At 50.7% G+C, this 20,589-nt stretch overlaps 1 protein-coding gene across 2 annotated transcripts in view; it reads right to left on the reverse strand.

Annotated features, from left to right (window-relative positions):
- ADA (adenosine deaminase) overlaps nt 1-20,342 on the reverse strand; it is a 201,190-nt gene extending 180,848 nt beyond the window's left edge. The window contains exons 1-11 of one of the 2 annotated variants that reach the window (XM_057432119.1): nt 20,269-20,342; nt 12,717-12,778; nt 9,580-9,702; nt 9,282-9,425; nt 8,376-8,491; nt 6,802-6,926; nt 5,058-5,129; nt 4,682-4,783; nt 3,927-3,994; nt 3,340-3,469; nt 541-2,321 (exon numbers count right to left, since the gene is read on the reverse strand). In XM_057432119.1, the coding sequence (XP_057288102.1) occupies nt 2,220-2,321; nt 3,340-3,469; nt 3,927-3,994; nt 4,682-4,783; nt 5,058-5,129; nt 6,802-6,926; nt 8,376-8,491; nt 9,282-9,425; nt 9,580-9,702; nt 12,717-12,778; nt 20,269-20,304 (1,080 nt within the window). In that variant the 5' untranslated portion in view covers nt 20,305-20,342 and the 3' untranslated portion in view covers nt 541-2,219. Of the gene's footprint in view, nt 1-540; nt 2,322-3,339; nt 3,470-3,926; nt 3,995-4,681; nt 4,784-5,057; nt 5,130-6,801; nt 6,927-8,375; nt 8,492-9,281; nt 9,426-9,579; nt 9,703-12,716; nt 12,779-20,268 lie in introns of those variants that run through there. The other variant, XM_057432120.1, reaches the window with a different exon arrangement.
- Between the last annotated feature and the right edge of the window lie 247 nt (nt 20,343-20,589).

Genomic DNA, 20,589 nt, shown 5'->3' on the forward strand with positions numbered 1-20,589 from the left:
CCTTTCATTTCATTGAACACAGGGGCATGCCAGACCCCCCAGAACTGTTACTGAGCACCAAACGATCATAAAGTCTTTCAGCAAACACACTCCCCTGCCTGTGGGACAGTGCAGTCTGACAGCCAGGCAGCCCAGGCTGCACCACTTCTGGCTCTTGGCATTAACTGACACTGTAAAACTTGGGTGACAGGGAATAGAGATTGTAAAGTACTTTCAATACATGCCAGAAAAAGTGAGAGCACCCAGTGATGGCACTGGGGCCACAAAGTGACACGTATCCCTTTGATCACCAAAAGGAAAAAGGATCCGTGAGGTTGGAACAACCTGCATCCATAAATCCAACTCGTCCATGGTGAGGGAGCAGACGCACCTTTCCTCTGGCTGTCAAAGTGCTCTGACCTGCCAACAGGAGATCAAGGATCAGGCTGCCAAAGCCCTATCACACCTACCAATTGGCTCTCATGTTCTAGCAGGGGTAAGCTGGCTCATGCTGTGGACCACAGATCCTAACAGCCACCCTTGAACAGAAAGGCAAGAGAGTTTATCTTTTAATATAAATCTGTTATTTTATTAAGCAGGATTAACAACCAACTGTCCAGCATCCACACAAGCAACTCATCTTCAGAAACAATTTTTGGAGAAAAATTACCTAAAAAGCTTGGTTCTTACTGCAATCATACTCTTAAAAGTGATGCTTTATCATTTGCTTTATAAAAGTAAGAAATTCACTCTCATATCCATCTATCTACTATATATGTGTATATATATGCACCATGTACTTCAGAGATGAGCATTTTACTCGAAGGACAAATACGGAAGCCCAGAAAGATGGGAAATACTCCCAGGACGTGGTCGCTGCTGGCTGAGACTGGACCAGTCTCACACACTGTCCATGGTAATGGTGACCACGGCCCCTTGTCAAAGGCAACTTTTTGGTACAGTATCTTTGGAGTAAGCATCTTGGCAGATACCTGGGATGCTAAAGCACACCACACGCTCATGTAAGAAAAGGATGGTCTCTTCTCTGGGTGCACAGCTCTATTGCATGGTAAGTAAAACCACTGTAATGCACCAAAATAACTTCGGAATTTTGGTGAATGTCTCTGTATAAATTCTCCACCAAACAGAAGAAATGACTTCTAGCCAGTGTTGTGGTTGAATGAGAAGCGTTTCAGGTGGGACCCAAGTCAACATGTAACAGTGGGCCCTAGCTTATTAATTTACTTACTCAGTTTTAATAGTGCCTAAAGATTGTCAAGTCAGGAAGAGGGCAGAGTGGTTAAAACAAGCAATCAAGCAATCAATCAATCATGGTTTTCCCAAGTCCTAAACAAAGATCAAGGAAGAGCAAACTGCAGTTCATAGGAATCCTCCAGGATGAGTACAAAACTGGGAAAAATCCCAGAAGGCAGATTTTGGCCCAAAATGCTAAAAATCTGTTCCAACTTCCTATGCATGTGAGCCCATGGTCATGGCCAGCTGTGAGCACACAGCCCAAGGTGTGTGCTTCTACAGCAGTGACAACGGAAGGCATGAGACACGAGTCCTTTACCAAGAAAGATGCCAAAACCCTGTGGGGTTTTTTAATGCCCTTCAGACCTGTGCACAGGCAGCAGCACCAGCGCCCAGCCTGTTCCTGTTCCAGTCTTGTTAGTACAAGACTAACCCTGGGTAAATATAGCTGTGGCCAAACCCTCCTGCCCACGCGGATGGGAATAAAACCTCTGTTTCTGAAGTGCCTGCGCACTCCCTGTCAGCTCTAACACAGCTTTTCCCTAGAAAGGTGAAGCTTAACTTAGGTCACAGGCACAGTTAAAGTGGTTATTTCTGCACTGCAGACAAGGGCTAGGCAGGTCAGTGGGGCAGGACAGATGAAGCAGGGGGAGAGGAGGAAAAAAAAAGCATGGGACATTCTTCTGTTTGCATTTGCAGTAGAGAAACACTGGCAGATGAGGAAGGGTGTCAGGCCAGGAGGCAGTTTCAGTCTGCTTGACCACCAGCAAGATAGGAAACTGGATATCCACTGGGGAGAGGGTTTATGGGGTATAGGTAGGGGTATGTGATAATCTCATTCTGTTTATCACTGTAGGGGTTAACACAGGGCTGCCAGGAATAGAGACCAACCCTGGGCACCTTCTCCAGGTGCTCCCACTAGCACTGAGGAGAGTCAAGCACGCATGAGGAAGGGCCACCGCTCCATGCTGGCTCGCGGGGATGGGTCACGATGCATTGGGGACCATCCCATAGGCTTCGTACAGCTTGTTGAGCAGCTCCTGCTTCTCCTTCTCAGGTAAGAAGCTGGACTGAGCTGCGTTGATGTTCTGGGGAGGCAGAGGGGCAACATAAGGGAGACGTTAAGATACATCAGATATGAACATATGGTTGTGCACATCCCAACATCTGGCTCTGAGCACCAACAGGTGAAGGAGAGTGTAAAGTTTCCACTCCAAGATTCATTTCCACAGCCTCATTTTACAAAGCAACTGCTCTGGCCCATCACTTGCAGCAAATCCCAGAGGAACAAGGCAGGTGCAAAGCAAAGGCCTTTAAATACTTGGGAGTGTTTAGGATATGCACTTTAGACCTTCTCCTACACTCCCAGCTCCCGTTTGGACAAGAGCCTCTGCTGGTGGCTGATGTGCTGCCCCTGGGACACAGCCTGGCTGTGCAATTTAACCTGCTCATCTGACCTGTGCAGGGATAACCTGGCTTTTGCAAGAGCAGGAGGACACCAGCAGCAGAACAGCTGTGGATCCAGCATCCCAGAGCTGTCCTGGTTCCTCCTTCCAGACCCAGAGAGTGATGTCTGTAGGAGAAAGGGACTCATTTCTCCAGCCAGAGCTGAAAGCAGGACTGATGCTCTCTTGTAAAGCGCATCCTGCACTTCCCAATCTGATAAAGTATCTTGGGAGTCATGCAGGTGGAAGTGCTGAGCACGACTCTGAATGCAAACCGGGAAAGGTTCACTTGGTAACCAGGTCTTTCTGTTTTGGGTGAATAGAAAACAGAGGATGTAATCAAGAATTTGTTTCTAGCTCAGTTTTGTATGTTACGCATACAAAAACTGCAAACACTTCCATACCTGCTGAATCTCTCTAATTTCAGAGCCAGGCCTTGAAATAAGCTACCTGCAATTCAAAATCCAGAGGAAAAAAAAAGCAACAGGCACCTTCCTTCCTTACTGAAGAGACCTGCTGTGAGGACATCAGTGGACAGTTTCCACTGTGACCTGTTCCCCATGAAGCCCAAAACTTAACCCCTTATCATATAAGGAAACATAGTGGGTGGTGCTGGGCTGCACTGGGACATCAGCAGAGCATCCAGACAAGGCTGACGTACCACTCTCTTGAACTCCTCTTCAGTGAAGCCCATGTAGTCCTTCACTATGCTGTAATCCTTGTAAATATTGGAGTTAAATATGAGGGGGTCATCCGTGTTTATGGAATAATTAGCACGATCCTTCCTAAACCTGCAATGAAAATGAGTTGAACCGGTGGGTAAAACACTGGACACAGCACTGCCCATGCATTTCTCAGGGTAAAATGCAGTAACAGAGACCTCACGGCTCTCCCTGTAGCTTGCACTGCTGGACACAAACACAGGGCTCGGCTGGTCTCACCACCCCTCTTGAACTAACCTGCTTCTCTGGTGTAGCAAGGAGCAGGGCATCTCTTACCTAAAGGTTCAGCAACCTCAGCCCTCACCCACCAACCAGGGCTAGTGGCCAGCATGCAGCATCTCGTGCCCCACAGCTCTGAGCAGGGGCAGGAGGGACAAGACAGAGCCCCACATCCCCTCCAACTGCACCGGATCCCTCTATGCCAAAGGATGCAGTTAGATGTGTGTTACCTTTGTAAAGCAATAAAACAGCTATAACCAACCCCACTCCTGGTTATTTAAGATTGCACATAATTGAGAAGTCTTACTGTGCTACTGGGTGTTTCCCAAAGTCCGGAAGACATGCACCAGTGAGATAACTGGACCAAGGACAGACCTGTTTGGGGGAGTTAAACATGAAAACTAGAATCAGCCACGCAGATCTGAACCCCACCTGTGTACACAGATAGCTATGCATGCTGGTAAAGCCAGATACAGGTTTAGAGCTTTGTTCATAGCTACCCCTCAGCACTACTCCAATGGACCAGTGCACATCCCAGGACATGGATGCAAAGAGCCCACAGCCCGTGGGACAGCACAGAAGCTGGTGGGGTATTTCCCATGACCAGTCAGCCATCAGCTGTGTGCCAACCACAAAGAAACCACAGACAAGTATAGAGATATATTCCATATATTAGCTGGATACACCCATTCTGGAGAAAAGCCAAGGAAATCTGTCCATTCACAGTAACTCCCAGGAACTTCCACCCTCCAGCCAGACAGACTCCAGTAACAGCAGCCTGATTTGTGGGAGGAGGAGCCTGCAGGCTCGAGATACATAAATTAGTGAATAAACCCTCCAAAACATAACCTCATCCAGACCAGGATCCATTTCTCCCTGCTACGTGCCTCCTGCAGGCTGCTGGGGCACCAGTGCAAAGATCCCAGCCAGCCGTCCCCACCATTTTTGCTGAGGAGCTTTGGACATCTGGATTCAATGGCAATGTCACCATACACGTGGTCAGCACTCGGGTGTCAGGTCGTGTCCCTGGCTGTAGCCCACATTCCCAACAGACATCCTTACCTCAAAATGCATCTTTGCTCTCAAGAGCTCCTTGTAGAGCTCAGGATCATCCAGGACACGGTAGCCATGGCCAATGCGCTCAGCCTTCAGGAGATAAACTGCCTGGGGAGCACAGGAAAAGCACGCACAGCCTCCGAGCACCAGCTCTGCTCCTCCCTGCCTGGAGGTCCCTGCCCACCACAGGTACAGCCCGTACCACTGAGCCAGCATCAGGAGGTTCTGCTCCGAGCTGTCGGGGCCAGATCTCTGCCTGTCCCTGAAGTTTGCTCTGCTATGAATATGGAGGGGAGCTGAGCTCCTCTATCCCCGGTGCTTCGGATGCCAGGGCATTTCCCACCTCTGCCCTTCTCTGCCCCATACCAGCAGCTCCTTGTACCTCTTTGATCATGGCAGGCGGGCCGGCCTCCCCAGCGTGGACAGTACGGTGAATCCCACATCTTTCAGCTTCCTGCAAAGCAAAGGAGGACGCGCTCCTGTCCCATCACCTGCAGCAAGGTCAGCAAGTCCCTGGGCTGGCACCACTCACAGGGCATAGCAAGCAATAGGGGTCTGTGCAAAGAGCCCCCACATCACAAGCCCTGTGCCCTGAGAAGCGCACATGCTCTGCTATAGCACAGGCTGTGAGAGAAGAGCTCAGCAATACCACACACAGAGAAACTAAGAAAGCCTGGTTACCTTCCCCTGGAGCCCAGCCAGAGCCCTTAGGGTCTTTTATTACCAGATGAGCTCACCACTGCCTCCTCTCCAGACAGCAGCAAGCTCGAAGCTCTCCTTCCTCCACCCACTTGCCCTTCTGCATGAACCTCACAGCAGTTCCTGTCTTTGGAACTTCCACCTCTCTGGCTGGCTGCAGCCAAGTGTGAGAACTGAAAAGCCCCCATGGCAGGGATGAAGGGATGCTCAGACACCAGCACCTCCCTCTTGCAAGGGGCTGGGGATAGAGGCAGCCCAGCCAGGAGGGGAGGCTGCAAGCTCCATCTTGCAGCAGACACCTAGGTTCAGTGAAGGACAGGCCAGACTCTGCCTGGGACATCTACAGAAGAGCTCCATGTACAATGACCTGAAAGGCGCTCTGTGCTCTCTGCATTTAAGAGAGTGTTGATTTTCCCCAAAAAGCTAATTTTTGACACTTTTAAATGAGGAAGTTCCTCTGGCTGAAGTACCAGACCGAGAAGAGAGACAGACTCGCACCAGCCCAGAGATCTTCCACTTGTTTCTACACAGGATGAAGGAAAACCAGAAACTCTCACCCCTGCACTCCCAAGAGATCCCTAACTATTCCAATAGGAGCCAAGGATACAAGCAGAGGGGTCAGGAAGAGCACATGCTTCAGTACCCTTCCCACTAACCCTCCTGTCTGCTGAAGCCTAAGCTCCTCCACTTAGGAGAGAGCTCTAACATCCATCCATCATATCCTCCCTGGAGTGCTTTAATCCCTTTTTCAACCCATTTGTCCAAGGACACAGTGCTTCCGTTGGCTTCTTCTCCAAGGATCTCTATTTCCTTGTACATGGTGGTCCTAGAATCCTTGGCTCTATGCTTCCTCAAGAAAGCCCGGTGTCATTTCAGACCTGAGTGCTGCTTGCAAACTGCCTTTTTGACAGCAACGGTGCACAACCTCCTCTTCCACTGATGCAGGGGTCCAACAACCCCAAAATCCCACTGGCAAAAGAAGCAAGGCAGGAAGCTTTCCCTTCCAGCCACTGCAAAGCACTGAGGTCCAGTGAGAGTCTCAGACCAGGCTCCTGAAGCCGTTCCAGCACTTGCATTTGAGATCACCAGATAAAAGCACTTCAAACACGCAGCTTCTCTGCTTTGGGTGATTTCTGCCAGACTGGAAAGGCCAGTCTCTTCCAGCCTTGGCTGTGGCCCCAGGAGCAGACCCCAGCATGCCTATCTCCAGCCCTAAGGCCATGTTTAAGCAATGATGCCTGTCATTAATCATTCAGGAAATGCAAACAAATACTTCTGCTATTTAATGTTTTCAATAGCTGCAATGAAGTTTTAAGCTGTCCCAGCTGTGTGCAGTTGCAATAACGCAGTGTCCCCCCTCACACGCATTCATTCCCTCAATAGCTAGTTTTTCATACAATTTCTTTTCAGCAGCTTATTCAACAAACCTCATAAGCCTTCTTATGCTCAGAGGAATCCTCCACTTTTAGAGACTCATCTCCAGCCAGGTCAATGGCCACCACAGAGTTGTTTTGATACTTCTTGCAGAGCTCCACCACCTCTGGAGACCAGCCTGGAAGAGACAGCATCAGGGTTCAGCAGAAAGCATTCATCAGGGTCACACCTCCAGCATTCTCCTCAACAGATCTTAGACCTATAGCTATAAGGGTAGGAGAGCTATTTTCTTTTTGGTGCTCATAAAGAATGCTAAAAACTCTTAGAAAGTTCTGTCATCTTCAGTCAAATAAAAGCTGCCAACTCAGTCCATTGCCAATGAAAGGGAAGTAAAAATCATTTACTAGACATAAAACTGCTCCCAGCTCTAAAACTGTTCTCATCATGGTTTGCTGCTCACTTTGAGCAGGTGAAAAGATAAAATAGAAACAACCTCCAACCATGGTGGTGACTGCTGCAAGCCCAAGCTGAACTGCACAGCCCAGGTGCTATAACATGGTGCATGGAAGAAATCCTTTAACTCGCTCCCAAGCTTTCATGCCATCCCAGGCTGGGCAAAGGAAGAACCAGCCTTTCGGATGTGTTGTGTCACTGAGGAGTTCAGGCTGGGAGGGATCTCTGGAGTCCCTGTAAGAGTCAGCCCTGTCCTGATGCAGAGCATCTTCAACTCCCCCAGACAAGAGGATGGATACTACTCCTGGTGGGAAAGAGCTGGTCAGCATCCTGTAAGACTGACTTTTAACACTCACAGAGGTTTATCTTATGGCATCAGTGACAAAGAGTAACACGTGGCCAGCGACTACTTTCAGAGCTATCTCTGATCAGGATAGATAACCTCTGAGAAAGGACATGCATTTACCAGCTCATATAGCACTTACCTACCCTTTGCAAAAAGGCCAAGAAACAGATAAAGAGCAGTGTTAATTATTAATGGGCACCTGCTGTGTACCTATAATCCCAAAATCATACCAACACATAAGAAAACATGTGCAATTTCATCTTCATTTTTCATCAGTTTCCAACTCACTGGGTTAGAGCTATTATTCTATTAACAAGTTTAATATGAGCTAGTCCTTGCTGGCATCTCTGCCATTCTCTCAGCAGTTCATAAATTACAGGTGGCTTCTCACTGTGCAGCACATCCTGAATGAGGCACCAAAGACTTGTATTGAGCACATCACTTGCTCTGGGTAAGAGCTTGATGCAACCACTCACTGTGGCAATGGCTTCAACTGGCCCAAGGAGAGCTGCAACCTTTGGGCAGGGAGCAAGGTATGGGCAGAAATCACACCTTCCCCAGGAGAGGAAAGAAGAGCCCATCTTTCAGATACTGGTTGTACCCAGAGACCCCCACTCTCACATCCAGCATTCCCCATAGTGAAGGGAGCAGAGGACCTCCACCAAGACAAAAACTACTCCTCAGCGCTGTCTGGTCCCACCCTGGACTCAGGGCCACAGGACTGGGGCTTTCCCTGCATTTCTGTGGGGACCTGAACCCAGGGGACGTCACCCCCCGCCACGCATCAGGGAAGGGGAGCAGAGCAGCAGGGGAGCTGCAATACATTACTTGGCATATGGCGCATGCAGCATAGAATAGACCTGGCTTTGATGCGGAAATCCCTTTCTCCATCCTGGAGCCCCTGATTTACGAGGTTAACAACTTCATCTGGAGTGAGGTCTCCCCTGCGGAGAAGAAAAGCCATCAGCGTGAGGCCACATACACACCAGGGAGGCAGGCAGGAGCCACAGGTCCAGTCCAGCATCCCTATAGGACACCCCATGCAAAACCCAGCCTGCCTGGGGTCCCACTCACCTTAGCGTCCAGAGGAGCCCAATGAGACTGCCCAGAGCTGAACAGCACCTTTTACATACATGCCATGCCCAGATCTACCACGTCAGGCAAAGATGATAGAAAGATTTAGAAAAGCCTCAGGGAACCAGATGCCAATCCTGCCCAAACAGAGGAACCCACTCTGCCAAAGCATCCTATTAGGGTACACAAGGGCCTGCAGCTGGGCAGAGCAAGCACAGGGTATCAGTCCCCATTACAGAACATTTGCAAGGGCGACAAAGCCCAGCAGCAATTTAATCAGAGGCACATATCACAGAGAAGATGACATGCAAAGAAGGGATCAGATCACCAGCCCCCTCCAATATATCCATCATCTCTACCAGCTCAATTTCACATTCTGCAGGCAGGCAATCCATATCTGAGCGCTGCTTTCCCCCATAGAGAGAACAGCTTCAGCCAGAAGCTTAAGCACAGCTGCTCTGCACCTGCAGAATTTGGTGCACAAAGCAAGAGACATTAAATCATAGCAGCACATGGGATTTTCCATCTTGCAGTATCTCTATCGATGGGAAAGAGAGGTGGAAACATGCTGGCATAGGAGGAGAGACGAGGTTTGGTTACACCAGACTCTGGCTGGCCACCATGGGCCGTGCCTTCTCCATGCTTAGTGGGATCACTCACTCGGTCTGGCCCCAGGGGATGGGATCCACGCTGCAATTGGCCAGGAGGTGAGGGCTGTACCGGACCTCCACATAGATGACGCCTTCCTTTGCTTTCGTCTCCACGAGCTCGTAGGCGATCCTCCTCACTGCCTCACGGTCACCCCTGCAGGGACAGCAATGGCACCCATCACTGGGGCCCGTCACCACCCTCGGGACACACTGGGGATGCTTGGAGGTGACCTCCAAGGCTGAGCAATGTCAGCCAATGGGTCCTGCCATGGGATGAAGGCGAAGAAGCAAAAAAGCAGAGTACTTACGCAATGGCAGGCATGTAGTGATTAAACTTCTCTAGGAACTGGGTAAGCGTCAGTGGTGTTTTGTAGCTGACATGCTTCAGGAGGTCATCAACAGTGCTGCCAGGGAGAGGAACCCCTCTTTTCCTGGAAATGAAGCCACCTGTTACTGATGGGGAAGGCTATCACATTTTCAATCAGTCTATTCCATTCAGCAATCGCATCCCGAGCTGGCAGCTTTAACCTCCACTTCTTCACCGAAAAGATACAGCACATGTTGTCCTTCCAAGATCTCCCTGCAGATACAGCCCTGAATCTCAGCGGGGAGGACGGCAATCCAAAACACAGGCAAAGCACAAACAAATCGGATTACAAGCGCAGACTGAGCTGGCAGGAACACAGCCAGAGCACATTTTAAGCTTAAGGAGAAGTTCATCTAAAGGGGCTCTGGATTATTTATTTCTTGGCATCTCCCAGTCCCAGCAGCAGAATTACCAAGATTCTTTAGAAAAGTTAATTTCCACTTATGCAGACTCAAAGGCTTGAGAAGTCATGGAGATGCTCCCAGGCCCAGGATTGTGCATGGGTTTAATGCAAGTGAGCCTGTTCCCAATCCCAGTATCATGGTGGCATCGTCTCCGATGTGTCTACCTCCAACAGAGGAGCAAATGGCAGTGCCAACAACTGCTCTCACCAAAAGGATGGTGATGGTAAAGCCACCTAAACACTTCCAAGAGGGAAGAAGCCATCTTTCCCTGGAGCACCTGGAGTCCTGGTTGGGTGGAAGTGTCCCTGGTGGGGTGACAGCCAGCCAAGGATGCCTCACGCTTCCTGGGCAGGCTTTGCCACCTGCATCCTGTTATCCTGCACACACCAACCTAAAATGGTTGTAATAACTAGACATTTGTTTTTAATCCTCTTTCTTGCCATGCTGAATTACAGCAAATTGATGTGTCTTTGCTAATAAAGACACACTGACAGCTTTAGTGTCCTGATGCAGCAACCATCCCGATCAGCAGCTTGCAGGGAAGCAGCCCAAGGGCACTGGGCTTAGTAAACATGGCTCACTGCCTGCTTGAGTAGAAAGGAAACCAGCCCCATGCTCAGCCTTCACATACAACCTGCACAGATTAACCTGCTGGCACTCAGCAGGGGATGTTCATCACTGCTAAGTTTTCCTCCCCATATTGCTGTTTCCACAGTACCAACACATCTGCTCCAACCCACATCTTCCTCCATCTGCCCAGGGAAAGTTTCCTACAGCAAAGCCATTTCCTTGACCTCTTCCATGTGTTCCCCAAAGGATTGCCTCCACAAAGCCTGTACTGACAGTGCTTTGGGATGACCCACAGTGTACAGACATTGGAGTCAGGCTTTGGAAACTGCTGCTGCCCCATCCAACCTGCGGGTAGCTGGAAGCCTTCCTACAGCAAAGCTGCCCCAAGGGAACGTGCTCTTGCCCACTGGAACCTCAGTGTCCTGCCCAGAGCTACCTCCAGCCATGGCAGCACCATGCATATTGTCCCACTGCAGAGAGAGCACCTCTCCTGGGGACACCCAGTGCGAGGAGGGGTCTGGCACAGCTCTAAACCCCTTGGCTGGGCAGGGGGGATGCAAAGCCTGACCCAGACCTAACAGAATTGGAGCCAAAGTTTCTAAAACCAGCCAAGTTCAGCCACTGCCCCTCAGGACTCGTGCATCCCAGCAGCTCCGTGGTCAGCCACCAGCTGGCAAATATATTTCCAGCTCTTTACCTTTAAAAATAGACCACAAGCAGCTTCCTGTGCCCAGGATGAGGTTACTGAGGCAGTGCCCTAGAGTCCTGCACTGCCCCACGGCTTTCAGATCTGTGTGAGCACTGGCTCTGGAGCCCATGAATAGCACAGCCTTGCTCCACCCGAGGGCTGGCAGCGCCAGGGGATGCCAAGGGCTGTTTAAAAATAAGAGGAGACTCAGCACACACTCAGGCAATGAAGGTTTCTGCCCTAAGCAGGGGAGAAGCACAGGATCCTCAGATGGCTTCTGCCTCCTGGGCTCCTACAACCCGCCTGGGGACTACACCAGCATTTCTCCTTTGCTGAGAGGACCCAGCAGAGCCCCAGGGAGCCAGCACCAACTCTTTCCATTGCACCCCACCAGAGACATGGGGAACCCTGACTCAGCTCATTGTGCCAAGCTCCTGCAACCAACAAGATGCACATCTCTGATCTAACCTGCCTACTCTGACTACACTCAAAATGTATGGCAGCTCCCTGCAGAAAGAGCTACTTTTATAGAGTATTCCCTTCCAGGACTGGAGTCTGCTGGGCTCATGGGATGCCAGAACCACTTCCTATCCTCCTCAGGACTGATTCCTCCTCAAAGTACCAGAGTTTTGGCCAAGAGCTGTCTCCTGAAATCATTAAGCTTGCCACTTTCTCCACCTGAGGGTATCTGTTAGTCTCCATTTAGCCTTTTGAACAGCTGGAAGAAGCCTTATGTTTACTTTGCTTACAACCATGAAGCCAGGCCCTCGCACCAGTTAATCATTACCCTGGTGCTTCTCCCACAAGCTACACTGAAGCAAGAAGATGCACGTGGGCTCTGTCAAGGAAATAACCTTTTAAGTCACTGTCAAGTGCTTTCCTGGGTCACACAAACATAACTCCTTGGCTGCTGGCACCAGGCAGACAGCGTGGGGTTCAAAGGCACACAGCAGTCGGGAGGGCAGGAACACCCAAGCTGGTTTCTCCTCGCAAGACTATGGTCCAGCACCACCACCAAGGAGATGCTCCCAGCCCCCTTTCATTACACTTGCTTTTGCAGTTAGGGATGTGAAAGGAGAAATAAGAATACACTGACTGCTGCCTCCTGGGCACACTTCAAAGGCTGACAGCTCAGTTTATGACACATCTTCTGCACTTTGCTCACAGCGGCACCTCTTAGCTTGCCCGGCTCACAGGACCAATGACCACCACACTTCTGCCACAGCACTGCCTTTTGAGATGTGGTCATAGCTCTCACACCAGGCAGCCAGAGGACCCAGCACCAGCCAGGTTTGCTCCTGCACAACCAGGGGGAGAGCTTCCCCAGCCTGCCTCTTCTGCTGGAGAACTGGACAAGCAGAAGGAATGATACTTTTGAACTGCAGTTCCCAGAGCTTTCTTCCCCCTACAACTCACCTGCCAAAGTGCAGGATTGTTTCTGGTCTAATGGCTCCATCCAAGTGGACATGAAGCTCTACCTGCAATAAGATAAAGAGAAATCGGTAAGGTACTCTTAGTGCTGCAGCAAAAGTTTAGAGATAAGCAGCTGGTGCTCAAATGGGTATAAATGCAGCCAATACAGGGACAAAGCCGTGACAAGGCAGCAAAAGAACCATTTAAAATATGCATGCATTATAAAGTTTATTTTCCAATAGCTAAGTATTGTCTAAATATCTTCTTATTGCTGCTGCAGCTCACACATTTAATGGATCCTTAAGATTTATTCTTTTTCCAGTCATTTTCAGGACCAGCCCTATCCCTATTTAGGTTGCATGGCTTAAGAAAAAAGCAAACCCCAAACACCTTTGCTTTCCAGCTTGCAGCTCCTTGAATTCACAGACACCCGAGCACCAATTCATTTGTTCAGAATAAGAATGCAAAACCTCTGCCTTCACTTCCAAGAACCAGCTTCTCACACATGGTTAATTGCTTGGCATTATCAGAGATTACAGGGTTTCTAATCCCATACGTGGTCACCATGGTACAAGGTGCTGCAAAAAGTAAAAAGAACAAGCGTTGCCCCATCCAGCTAAGAAGTTGGTTTCAAAATACTTCAATTTTGGCTCACTAAAAACAAGCCAGTAACAGATCTCTTCACTCTGAAACCCCATTATAGCTGAAACAATGGATTTTGGAGAAAGAGCTCCAGAAAAACAAAAGCAAGCTTTTCTTATTAGGCAGCTGGGAGGAACATGACAAAAGTAATTTGGAAGTCCAACTGAGAAGGAAAATATTAGCTGTAAAACGCTTCAGCTCAATCTTCATATTTCCAGACCTGTTTTCAGTTTAAGCAATGGAATAGCCTACAAAATACATATTTTGAAAGAACAGAGCAGCAACTTAATACACAAAGTTCTTGTTAGCTATAACATTGTGCCCATTTTCCTGTATAGGTGTCTGCTGCAGGATGCTGAGGATTCAGAATGGGGCTGGATATTTGCACGGATAACTAAACCACTCAGGATTACTAACTAAACCCACAAACACTCTAGTGTCAGGTTATGTATCAAGCAGTAACAAATGAGGAGCTGGAAGGAAAATAAGCAGTCCTTACAAGCAGGGTAATGGATAATGTCAGCCTCTAGATCTTTTCTCTCTCCTCTGAAGCATCCACAAACAGCTGACACCAGCTCGACACTACTGGCTCAGCTCCCGCTGCAGGGCTGGCAGTGCCCATCTCTGCAGTGTGCAGTGATGCTCATGAGCTTGCTCCATCTCCACCTCCTCCCGCAGCCCTAGATGCTTGCTGTGAAGTTGGAAACACCCATCTCCTGACTCTTGGCCAGCGTTTGCATTGACTGCTCCTGCTGCAGGTCACCGTTGCTGGGGTGGGACAGTGCTTGGGTTCAGGCCACCTCCATGGGGTGGACATGAAACTACCATTGAAATGTGCACCAGCAAGATTCAAAGTGCAGGTGCCAGGCTCAGGACAGCTCAAGCTGCTGATCCTGCTGGCTCAGGGGTCATGAATACTGCCACAGACACCACTGCTGGCAGGTTGTAAAAATATATCTCTGTCACTTCTCCTTAAGACTTGATCTGAATCAACAGGGATGAAGATTTTTTAAAGGGCAAAACCTGATCTTTCCCCCCAACTCGAGTTACACAATCCTGCTTATGAGGACTAAATGTCCTGAGAAGCAGCAGGTAAAACAACAGTCTATGGGCATGATCTGCATCGCCAGATGTGGACGCCTGGCACGTTTTCCACTCTTGAGCTCTGATTCCTGTTTCCAAATCATGCAAGCTCCATTCCTTGAGGTTTTCAACAGCCCTTGTGACCCTCTGATGGAATTACAGGCTTGAAACTTGCTTGGGCTGGATACAAAACCCAAGCAACCCACACACAGAGCTCATCTCACTCCAAGCATTTCTCAAGTGCTTCCTGCAGAACACCCCAGTGTGACACTTCCATCAATGCAAAAGCAAATCCAACAGTGTCCTTCATCCCTGCACCTCCTTCCGCCACTACTGCTGGTGAGATGCTTGTAAAGCAGCAAGATTCCTCTCCAACACCACGAACAGCTTTTCATCCCCTGCTATGCATTTATTTGTGTCTTGAAGACCTACACTAAGTGCTAAGAAACTCTTGCGCAACACTGCTTAATCCAAACAAATCGTGGGGTTCCTCAAGATCAGTGCTTGCTTGCAGATGAGAACGAACTTATGCTATTGAGATTACCAAAGGACATTCAAGAGAAGTAAAGGTTTGCCTACAAGGGTCTCCACCAAGAGCCGGACACAGATAAGGATGCAATCAGCAGAGGCACAACGCAGCAGCTCAGCTCCCCCGGGCGCCTCGCTCCCAAACCCTGCAGGCTTTGGTCAGTGGGAGGCTGCTTGCTGCAGATTACATTTCAGCTCTCTTCCTGCGTGTTTGTTTTGGGTAAACAAGGCACAAGACTTTTCCAGCTACAAGTGGGTGACATGACCTTGCTTTGAGCCAAGGGAAGTGGCCAGATAAAGATGAAAGAGTTTTCTCTGAGCTGCGGCTCCAGGCGACAATGCCTCAGCAAGCAGAAATGAGGCAAAGGCAGGAGCCCAGTGCCTCTTGCAGGGCTCTGCTCTTGGGCACATACGGAGGTCCATGCGTATATGGTCTCCCACCCAAACCCCTCCGGTTTATTAGGAGAAGACGCCTGCACACATAGATTAAATGGGAACTCAACACTTGACCCAGGACCCAAACAGCACCACAGCACCGAGAGGAGCCTTCAACCATCCTGGGACCAGTGGTGCCTCCATTTCTGACAGCAAACCTGCAGGCAGTAATGTTTGCTCTGATGAGGAATGAGAAAGCAGAGCTCTCCAACGCTTTCCTAGGGCAGGAGCTCTGCTCTTTCTGCAGCTACAGTGAGGACCCTCAAGACCATCTTACTGTAGACACCCTTCAGCCCTTCTTCCACACCTCCTCAGCACTGTGAGCTCAACGACCATCAAATCACCACACTGCAATGCAATAGAATCTCCGAGTTTCACTGAAGAGCTGTTGAAAGGACAACTCTTGAGTTGAGGGATGAGGTCAAAAGATGTAACTGGCCACAAATTGTGCGCCCTCAGCACAGAGAGCCCCCAGCGAGGCGGTCACAGCAAACCCAGCGCTTTCCATTTTTATGCAAAGGAAGTTTTAGCTCAACCACAGCACGTGAGCCGCGAGGGCAGATAGCAGCAACCCAGGTCAGATTTAAAAAAGCAGAAGTTTGAAGGGCTCTGGGTTGACCTCTGTCTTCTGAAAACACCAAAATGTTTTCTTTGAGACTTCATAAGCCTCACAAAAAAAATCCAGCATAAAATGCGGGACTGCAAACGAGCACATGCCGGTCAAAGATCAACTCTGATTACTTTTAATATAGTGAAATTAAGGGGGAAAAGTTAACCAGAGTATTTGCAGCTACAGTCAACCCATCAGAATTTCTCTCTTACTCTACGGTTTGCTCAGCGGACCATGGCAGAGCTGGTAACTGCTCAGTTTGCCTACCATGCGGCATAAAAAGTACCATCCAAGCTAAGGGAACGTCTGTATTAGGCGGTTTTAGGGTCTTTCAGAAGCTATACACAATGAACAAAGCCCTAACACCGTGACAAATTAACACCAGCCTCACCTTTTATTTTGATGGTTTCCAGCAGATGTTAATAAATAATCCAGGCAGCTGCTAAAGTTGCATCATTTTAAAACCCTTAGCAGTGACTTTGCTCGGGATTATTTATGAGCACATTAAAAGGTGATAATTTAAAGTTCACTCTATTGATCTCTGTAATAACTGAAAAACAGAGTAATTACAGCTGTCATTTGTCAACTGTTAGGTACACCTGGCTGGAAAACATTAACAGAGAGCAAAATTCAACGAGAGGCAAGACGAATGCAAATCACTGCAAAAAGAATGAACTGTGTTCCCCAAATCTGGGTTTATGAAAGCATGCTGCTAGGAGCAATTATCCTCACCAGAAACTCACTCCAAACGCTCATTCAGAAGCAAGAGGCAAGCACGGATCAAGAGTGATGTGAAGTGGAAAAGCCACAGTATTATCCTTAAACCTGATGACATCCACGGATGCGTTTCGGAGCTGAATCTGCCCTAAGCTTTAAGGCTTGAGCCTTTAAAAGTGAAACGTGGGAGAATGCGATACCCACATGACACACTGCCTCACTGCAAGAAATATCTGTGCTTTCTAGACAAGCATTCACATGATACATGGGTTTGGTGACCTAGGGGGAGGAGGATGCTCCCATGTACCTTTAGTACAATCCCTCGTGGCACCAACTACTCAACCTCCATTGACCTCGATACGAGGCTCCTGGTACCATTAATAGATGATGGTGGTTGTGCCTCACCCTCCTGCAGGGGTGGCTCCCATAGGTGGTAGGGCCATGTCCCTCCCCAAGCCATCGCACACCTCACACGTGCATGTGGCTGGAACGAGGCAACACTTCAGAGCAATAAAGAGTCCTTGCACTTCGTGCAGCACCAAGCCAGCCTCTTGCTGCCATCACGTTTGGCAAGCAGCTCCAGGATGGCTATCTGAGAACACGCCCACACATTACTGAAGGGATGAGCATGCACACCACTGTGTAAGGTATAAGAATCCTCTTTCTTTAGTTATGACTCTTTTAAAGTTCTTTAGATTTTGTACCCAAGGCAAGTACCTGTTCCTGTCAGCTCGGCACAGGTCTGTCTTGAGCAGGGGAGGTAGCAGGGAGCAGAGCAGGCTGCCCACCCAAACACCACCAGGCATAGCAAAGCAGGCACCTTTGGTGCCATCCACATTCGGTCACCAGGTGCTCTCCCAACCACTAACAGGACACACAGAGCTACACCCAGTTTGGCCATCTCTCCCCATTCCCAGGTATGATGGGCATGTCAGAGGTAACTGTCTCCCTTTGGATAGGGACAGGCCCAGGCACGCTGTCACATACACAGGGTACCCCGGGAGGGCTTGTGGGAACCCCTGCCCCACATAGCCTGATGCTTATTTCGGAAACAAGCATCCAGTGGCAGAGCCACACCAGCTGCTGGGAGGGTGCATGTTGGTCCCGTCCTGCTCCCAGCACGGCTCAAGGCACACAGGAGAAGAGCATCGTGAGTCCTGAAGCCCCAGAGCTGGACTGCAGGGAGAGGAGTCAGCAGTGAGCAAGAACACGGACTCTGCTCTGGTTGTGGAACAGAGAGGGAAGAGCACGATGGTTGGCGCTGAAGGAACAGCAGTCTTTTCTGCTCTCACATGGCCTATGGTAAGCAAGGCTCAAAGCAGCCCCAGCAGCTCCCTGTTCATCAGCTGCAGTCACTGGAAGTCAGCGAGTTCCCGAAAAACACGGACGCAGCCCCGGCCCCACATTCAGCCAGGGCTCGAAGCGGCTCCAGTTACCAGAAACATCTCTAAAACACAAAACTGAGCATTCCCAATGGCAGAGGGTCCAGAGGAATGAATAGGGCTCATTTACTGACTTCAGACCCATTTTTTTCCCCCCAAGCCTGACTTAGCAGGTTCACAGGACTGAAAGGGACTGCCTGACTCAGGAAAACCAGTCTCACAATTGCCGGCAACCAGACAACAGAAGCCTGATCTTAGCAGTCAAACCCTGCATGGCTTTTCCTAGGTCTCTCTCTTTGGCATCCCGCTCTCCCACATAGTGGGAAAGTAGGAAGAAGCACAAGTGAAAGAAAACTTGCTTCTTTCAGCCAAAAGCTTAAAATCACTGGGGCGAACCAACAGCTTTTGTTCTTAGTGGAGCTGATGAATCATCTCCCAAAATCCAAGTAGCTTTAGAAAGGGTTTAATCATTAGTAGATGTCAATGTGCACAGGATGTTGGTATCAAGGTTTGCCTCCTATTGCATGGGTCACTTTCCCTGAGCTGGAAACCTTCCACAGTGATGGAATGAAATTTGAATCAGACCCACGCACACAAGCTTTTCCAGCTACGCTGGGCCTTCTGGGTGCGAGCTCAAACTGAGAGATGAATGGTTTGGGAGCAAGAGGGGATGCAAACAGCAACAAAATTAAAACCTTTTGGGTTTCTGGAGGCAATCTTCTCTGCCCTGGCCCCTCATGGCGCACTATGATCCCCAGCCTGCCTGGCAGTCTGAGCTGGAGCAAACCTGCTCCACACACCAGCTTACTCAGGCCACGACCCAGAGCTGCGCTGTCCGGCAGCACAGGCAGTGCTCTGCCATCAGACACAGGGTTACCGCCAAACAAATCGGTTTCATCTTCTTCCCTCTCAACTTTTTTATAATCTGATTAATGAACATGTTACCGTGCGATCCTACTCGAGATGCACTTACGCAGCGCACGGAAGGAGCGTGACTGGCGCGCCCTCTGCAAGCAGCCACCAAGATAAACATCTTGGGGCCCTGAAGAATAACCGAACTGAATGTTTTAAGAGAAAACAGCCACCACCACAAACCCCCCAAATCAAACCCACAAACCCAAACCCCAAACATAAAGGAAAAGAGAGAAAACGGCTGCTTTAGCAGACCCAGAGCACGGTTGCAGTGCTCAGGGCTTGCCTCTCCCACAGCCGTGCCCACCCCATCTCCGGCCGGGGGACCCTGGCTGGGGGGACAGCTCCTGCGGGGAGCCGCGGGCCGGCACCGCGGGGTGACTCCTCGGGCACAGCCTCCCGGGGCACGGCCCCGCACCGCCCGGCTCTTATCCCGGCTGCACGTGCGGCGGCTCGGCCCCGCGGCACGTCCCGGTTCAAACCCCGGGAGCATGACCCGGCCCCCAACCCCGGGGCACAGCACTCCAGTACCGGTGCTGGTCCCAGTTCTCATCCTCGGTACATGCATGCCCCTGCTCCCAGCTCCGCTGCACAGCACCTCAACCCCGGTACTTGTCCCGGCTCTAACTGCCAGCGCACGTCTCGGCGCTCAGCCCCGGTGCATGTCTCGGTGTTCAGCCCCGGTGCATGTCTCGGTGCTCAGCCCCGGAGCATGTCTCGGTTCTCAGCCCCGGTACATGTCTCGGTTCTCAGCCCCGGTGCATGTCTCGGTGCTCAGCCCCGGTGCATGTCTCGGTTCTCAGCCCCGGTGCATGTCTCGGTTCTCAGCCCCGGTGCATGTCTCGGTTCTCAGCCCCGGTGCATGTCTCGGTTCTCAGCCCCGGAGCATGTCTCGGTGCTCAGCCCCGGTGCATGTCTCGGTGCTCAGCCCCGGAGCATGTCTCGGTTCTCAGCCCCGGAGCATGTCTCGGTTCTCAGCCCCGGAGCATGTCTCGGTGCTCAGCCCGGTTCACGTCTCGTTTCTCAGCCCCGGTGCACGTCGCTGTGCTCACTCCCGGTACATGCATGCCCCCCGGTGCACAGCCCCCGTCCCGGTGCACGTCGTGACTCCCAGCTCCGGGGCACAGCACCCAACCTTAGCGCACGTCCCGGTTCTCACTCCCGAAGCATGCTCCCCTTCTCAGCCCCGGTGCAGAGCCCCTCAGCCCCAGCGCACGCCGCCGTTCGCGGCCCGCCGCCACCTCACCTTGGGGTCCTCGAAGACGCGCACACCCCGCTCCATGCTGCCGCCACCGCCGCTGCTCCGCTCCCCTCCGCCGCCGCCCCGCCCCGCTCCCCCGGCCGCGCTCTCCCGCCCCCTGCCGGCCCCCCCTTGCCCGCGCAGCACCCCCGGTAACGCGCGCTTCCCGCCCGCTCCCGTTTCCTCCGGGGGGAGCCCCCGCTCCGACGGCAGCACCGGAGGAGAAGGGAGCGCAGCTCGCAGGGCCGGCGCCGCGGGATCAAGCCGATGCAACAACATTTGTTTTAACCTAAAGAGCACTCAATTGTTCAGCTTAGGAGTGATCAG

Source organism: Pezoporus wallicus, unplaced genomic scaffold (genome assembly GCF_028554395.1).
Source record: "Pezoporus wallicus isolate ANWC-B61680 ecotype Strahan unplaced genomic scaffold, APGP_CSIRO_Pwel_v1 contig_10810, whole genome shotgun sequence".
Classification (NCBI taxonomy): domain Eukaryota; kingdom Metazoa; phylum Chordata; class Aves; order Psittaciformes; family Psittacidae; genus Pezoporus; species Pezoporus wallicus.